The 6,290-nt window shown below is 47.6% G+C and overlaps 1 protein-coding gene across 2 annotated transcripts in view; it reads left to right on the top strand.

The window, feature by feature from the left end:
- Window positions 1-326: 326 nt before the first annotated feature.
- The window catches only part of DHX9 (DExH-box helicase 9), a 28,324-nt gene continuing 22,360 nt past the window's right edge, over window positions 327-6,290 (top strand). Inside the window, exons 1-5 of one of the 2 annotated variants that reach the window (XM_086617064.1) lie at window positions 327-437; window positions 2,134-2,274; window positions 3,846-3,957; window positions 4,231-4,343; window positions 4,731-4,876. In XM_086617064.1, coding sequence (XP_086473190.1) covers window positions 327-437; window positions 2,134-2,274; window positions 3,846-3,957; window positions 4,231-4,343; window positions 4,731-4,876 — 623 coding nt within the window. Of the gene's footprint in view, window positions 438-2,133; window positions 2,275-3,845; window positions 3,962-4,225; window positions 4,344-4,730; window positions 4,877-6,290 lie in introns of both variants that reach the window. The other variant, XM_086617065.1, reaches the window with a different exon arrangement.

The raw sequence follows: 6,290 nt of genomic DNA, 5'->3' as shown, positions 1-6,290 counted from the left end.
GGAAAGGGGAAGAGCGTGCAAGGAGCCGCGCCGGTGGGTCAGGAGCGGCCGGGGCCGGCGGAGCCCGCGTCCCCTGCGGACACGGGAATGGCGTGCCGGCCCTTTCCCAAAGAAATCCCGACGCTGCCGGAGCTCTGGGCGCCCTGGCGGGGCGTTCCGCCGCGGGGCCGCCCCGCCGTGCCCCACCGCGCATGCGCGGCCGCCGCCGTCAGGCGCGGGAGGGCGGCGCTGCCCGCCGCTAGGCCGGCGCCGGGAGGAGCGGGAGGGCCGCGGCCCCGCCGGTGCCCCCCCCGCTTCCCCGCCGGTGCTCCCCGCCGGCCGGAGCCATGGCGGACGTGAAGAACTACCTGTACGCCTGGTGCGGCAGGAGGAGGGTGATGCCGGCCTACGAGATCCGCGCCGGCGGCGGCCGCAACCGGCAGACCTTCCTCTGCGAGGTGCGGGCCCTGCCGCCCGGCCGGGGGTCAGGGGTGGGAGGGCGCCGGGGGCCCGCGGGGCCCTGGAGGGGGGCGGAGGTGGCGGGAGGCCCGGCCGTGCGGCGGGCAGAGCGTCCGGGCGCCGTGCGGGACGCGCTCGGTGGGGCTGGGGGCGGAGAGCGGCCCGGTGCACAGCCGTGAGGAGAAAAGGCGGTCGGTTTTCCAGCGGGAGACCCTTCTTGCCGTTAGACCCGCCAGCCAGGCGTGCGGCCGCCTTTGTCACAAACTCCGGTCGCCCGCCGAGCTGGCATTGAGGTGGATTAAAACATCCCTGCGTGCTGTGGCGGTGCTGCCCTGCTCCCGGCTCCAGACGTGGTGGATCCGAGGGATTTGTTGGGCTCGGGTGGGCTCCGAGGAGCTGACTGCCGCCGAGCGCACGGAACTGGCTGGTTCGTGAGCGATGCCGTAGGTTTGCGCTAAACACCTGGAATTTGTTGTTGCACCCTTTTCCCCCCATCCGTCTTCCCCAGCAGTGACACAGCTGAGAAGCGCGGTGATCCTAAACCAATTTTACAGGTGGTGTCGCCGAGGCTGGGCGTTGCTCAGGTGACAGGGTTCCACGGGCAGGTACACTGTGGGAACGTTCTCTGGTTTGTACGTTGGTGCCCAATGAGCATCCGTAGAAACTTAACGGATGGACGGATAGATCTCACCATTCCTTTATTTTCACGGTCTGGTATGATGGTTGTGAGTCTGGTCCAGTTACTGTTTGGTCGGTGACACCGTTGTCCTGGTGGGCTGGTAGTTGGTGCTGAAAGTGGAAGCTCGTTATGTGGAAACTGTTAAGCAGAATGCTAACGAAGTATGTTGTTTGATGAGAAGATGGGTATTGGCTACCAGTGTGATTCAGCACTGGAAGACAAACGCAGCCTGGCATTAACAACGTGGTGCAAAGCTCTGGTTTGGGCTAGCTGGAGTGTTGTATGCCATTCTGCTTACTTTTTTTTTTTTTTTTTTTTTAAGAAAAGCTAGCTATAGTAAAAAGCTCTTTACGTGGTCAGCAGAGTGAAGAGCAAAAATCAGAAACGTGTAAGTGGTCTGTCTGTACAAGTGAAGCTGAAACGAAATGGAGTTGCTGACTGTAAACGTGAAAAAAAAAGAATATAAGAGGAGGAGCAGTGGTTGTAGGAAAGCAGGTGTAAAATGTCTGGTTAGTCTGAATTTTAAACAAGTTTCCTGCGATCCACTTTTGCAGCAGCCTGCCAGGCAAGCCAGCAGGATAGGAAATTGCTGTTCTAAAGTGTCTCCAAGTTCATAAAACACATTGCACGTTGCCAGCTGTAATGATTTGGAGCTACGGTAGAGGACGCAGAAGCTCGCTCCTGTCCTTGTTCTCTGAGGTTTTGGGATTAAGATTGAGAAAAGTGAACCTGGGCAGAGTTTGCTGCTGCGTGTTGCCCAGATCCCTTCCTACATGGATTTGTTTTCTTCAAGGAGGTTTTTGGAAGCACTCGTGTTCTCTGAGAACAGACTGTGGATGTTTTCTTTCATAGATACAAAGTATACATCCAAAATACCTATGTGTGCATATGTAACGATATGTGACAATACTTAATTGCTTCTGTACTTGTTAGCAACTGAAATGCAGTGTTGCAGTTTACTGGTTTTCAAGATGCTTTCACTCGTACGTGCCACAGATGCGTGTTTTTATTGGCAGGTGCGAGTGGAAGGCTTTAACTACGTTGGCATGGGCAATTCCACCAACAAGAAAGATGCGCAGAGCAACGCCGCTCGAGACTTTGTCAACTACTTGATTCGGGTGAACGAAATGAAGAAAGAAGAAGTTCCTGCTTTCGGAGTAAGTTGCTCTTTCTCCTTACCAAAGGCTGGTCTTTAATTCCAGTGCTGTGCGTCCGGTTGCATTTGATCCCTGGAGTTCAGCCTGGTACCCGTGTGTGGTGAAGGAGGCTGAAAGTGCAGGACTTCTGCTTCCAGTGCTAGAAAGCTGGAATATATACAGTGGGTGTTGTAGACTGATCTGGTAACGATAGCTGTGTGTTGGTCTGCACAATTGATGAGGCTGGGGAGAATTCAAAAGTGCTGAGTACTCACACCTGACACTGGGAATTGTTTTGAGTGTGTGTTATAGAATCATAGAATGGTTTGAGTTGGAAGGGACCTTCAAGATCATCTCATTCCAACCCGCCTGCCATGGGCAGGGACACCTTCCACTACACCAGGTTGCCCAAAGTCTCATCCAGCCTGGCCTTGAACACTTCCAGGGATGGGGCAGCCACAGCTTCTCTGGGCAACCTGTTCCAGTGCCTCACCACCCTCAGAGTGAAAAATTTCTTCCTTAGATCTCATCTAAATCTGTCCTCTTTCAGTTTAAAGCCATTGCCCTTTGTCCTATCACTGCACACACTTGCAAAAGTCCCTCTCCAGGTTTCTTGTAGGCCCCCTTTAAGTACTGCAGTGTGTACTTTAAAAAAAAAAAAATAATATCACAGGCATCTCAAAGCAGACATTGAAAATTTGGCCTTTTTTAACTGCAAAGGCTTTCTGCCTTAGCTTCTCACGTGTAACAGCATCACTGCTTTTCATGATGTTTGATGAACCACACAAGTATCAGCAATGACTACCACAAAAAAGCTGAGGAGGAGGGTAACTGCCTTACAGCACTTTTGAAGAACAGTAAATAAAGCATGAAACTACACGTTCTACGTCAGAAGAGCCTTTTTCAAGTGCCTCATGAAGGACATATCTGTAGAAGATACGTGGTTTGATCAGTGGGAGCGGTCTCCCTGCCTTGGTAGCCTGGGTGAAGCCTTATGGTAGCAGGACCTGTGTCGTTCCTGATGTACCAGTTAGTCTGGTGGCAGCGCAGTGTGCTGCGTGGCTGGGTCTGAAATGGGGATAGCACGTGCTGTGTCTTGAGTAGAGCAGAGGTGGTGTGACCAGTTAGCTAAACATGCACATCTCAAAATGGGAAGAGTTCAAATTGTAATGATTAACCATTATTTTGTCATTTCCTAAGGGTATTAATGTTTTCTTACAGTGTTTTGGGGTTTTTTTTTGTGCATTTGTAAAGGATATTTGAGTTCCGTTAGGTGCGTGATAGGGACTGGTACCTGTTGTTTTATCCTGGGTGCTGAAACAGTTGGTTTTGTAATTGCTGAACTTCAGGAAGTCAGGGCTAATTGTTGGTTGGCAATTTTTTTGTAGAACACTCACGAAAAGCCAAATATTTAGCAATTGTATTCCTTTCAGTTTTTAAAAGGATGTTACTCATGAGGGCTACTACTGGGGTAGTACTATTGCACGATGATGCATGATCTTCTTAAACTGCCTGCACGATTATCTAGCTAAATAGTAAAAAGACTTACTTGGGATGAACATGCTGATGTTTCCGTTCATCCCCTCTCCTAGCCAGCAGCTGGTGATACCCCTGATGGGCAGGAAGCAGGGAGAGATGTGACTGGCTCCAGTTCTACTTTGGGTGGACCTCTTCCGCCACATTTGATTATAGAGGCTGAAACAGGTAAGGCTGCCAAAGCTGTAGTGTGCAGTATGTGGATGTAAGATATGCATATCGATTTGGGTGGGGTTTTTTCTCTCCCAAATAACACAATTCTGCAGACAGAAGACAACTAGAAGTCCCTGTAGTTTTGAGGCAAAGGTGTGAATGACTGCATGAGATCCGAGGGACCGGTCATGTCCTGTTGAGGTTTTCCAGGCAGTACCTCTACATTGTTAAGCACGTGTTTGAGGAGAGTTACTTTGGTTTTGTTTTTTTTTTTTTTCCACGTGGTAGGCAACAGCCCAGGTGCGGCACCTGGAAACTGCGGCAATCGTGGAGCTCAGTGGGATCGAGGTGCAAATTTGAAAGATTACTATTCAAAGAGAGAGGAGCAAGAAGTGCAAGCAGTAAGTCATCCTCTGTAATTCTCCTTTACTTTCATTCTTAAATGGGTGTCTCCCTTTCGTTTGTTAGCAGCATTTATAACCAAGCTCTTGGTTTTAATTGGATATTTTGCTGTTGGCTTTAAGCTAAGCTGCAGGTTTACCTGCTGACTTTTGACAAAGGTAACTCATTTAAGCAAAATAAATGACTCTGAATGCTGTGAATATCTAACTGTATAGATGTTTCGTTGTGAAAATAAGGAAACTCTGAGGAGTCTTTAGCATTTTCTCTAATGAAGTCTTAACTATTTTATAGTGTCAGGACAAGTTATTTCAAAGGCTCGTAAGAATGTTTAAAAATCTGAAATCTATTAGAAACCAGTAAATGATACTTTTTTTCCCCAATGTTAGACCTCGGAGTCAGAAGTGGACTTAAACGCTGATCTTCACGGGAACTGGACCTTGGAAAATGCCAAGGCACGTCTGAACCAGTTTTTCCAAAAGGAGAAGATTCAGGAGGAGTATAAATACACCGAAATGGGACCTGATCACAACAGGTTTGGCAGTTTTAGTCGCGTACGAAGGGTCAGGACTGGTTTTGGTGACAGTGCTCTGGAGTGCTGTTTGAGAACGGAGTGTTCTTTATCAGAACCAACAGCATCACCAAATCTTGAAACTGGGGTGATGAGCCTCGGTGCAGAGATCTGAGTGACTCCGATGAAATTTCTGTCCAGTGTTTTTCGTGGATGTGCAGCTTTTTAAAATGATTGCCGTGCTCTGCTGAACTCCTGAGGTGTCAGTTTGGGTGAAAAGGAAAGAGTGCTCGATTGCTTCTAATGATTGTTTGTATGACTGTAGTTGCCTTGGTATATTTTGAGTAAATCTTACGTGTGCTTACATTTGCTTATGTAGAAATGTGCTTTAAGGACATTTTATTTCTATTTTTAGTATAATTAACTTTTGTTGGCAGTGGAATCTGCTACTGGAAAAATTAGTCTGGCAGAATCTTCCCAAAGGAGTTTTGAAGGTCTTAAATTTCAGTCGAAGCATTAGCCTTTTTTGACTTTCTGCCCATTCCATCAGAAAATTCACATGTGCTTCTCCCAAATGCCAATAACACGTAACAGATTGTGCGTGAAGAATTGATGGGTTTGATATTTTTACCCGTGTTTGGAACAGTCTTTACAAATCATCAAAACTTCAGGGCGTTGTGTTATTTCTTGTGAAATATAATTACGTTTTCTGGTCAGAAACAATGGCATGCTGCTGCTGCCAGGATCTCGTTGTTGTTTTTTGAATTGAGTGTTGGTTTTTTTTGTGTGTGGGAGGTTTAGGGGTTGTTTTTTTTTTTAGAAAGAGAAGTTAATTTTCTTGTGAGAGTCTCACTTGCAGGACTTCTGGTATTCTTTTGTTAAGTCTTACAAGCATCTTACAACAATTCTTTTGTTAAGTCTTACAAGTGTTGGTGGCAGAGAGCTCTAAATTTTCAGTTAAAACCTGTCTTCAAGTCACTCATCTCCATTTGTGATTCCAGGCAAGGACATTTGTTCCCTTAAATGAGTAACATAAAAAATTAGTTTGCACAGCACTGGGAATTTTCGCTACGCTCGTTGCAGACGTAGTTCTTGAGCACTTCTTTTATTCTGTAACGTGCAGGTTATTTGGTAGTGCCTTCTGCAAGTAAAAGCATTCAGCCCCATTAGCCCACACATCTAATGTCGAGCAGAATGAGGTGGCCACAGATGACAGTATGTTTCTCAGCCCACTTACGGTTCTTCCAGAGAGTTTCCTGTTTGCTACGTCCAGGAAAGCTTGTGTGAATTCCTGGATGGAATGGCAGAAGGGGGAACTAACAACCTGCTGCAAACGATGGGACAGACATGAAACAATCCTAATGCATTCTAGTATTCATTGGGAGAGGGCAAACTATTGGATTTAATCCTTTTGGCATGTGTAACAGGAAAGGAGTTC

Source organism: Tauraco erythrolophus, chromosome 10 (genome assembly GCF_009769465.1).
Source record: "Tauraco erythrolophus isolate bTauEry1 chromosome 10, bTauEry1.pri, whole genome shotgun sequence".
NCBI lineage: Eukaryota > Metazoa > Chordata > Aves > Musophagiformes > Musophagidae > Tauraco > Tauraco erythrolophus.
This window is presented reverse-complemented; position numbering and strand designations above follow the sequence as displayed.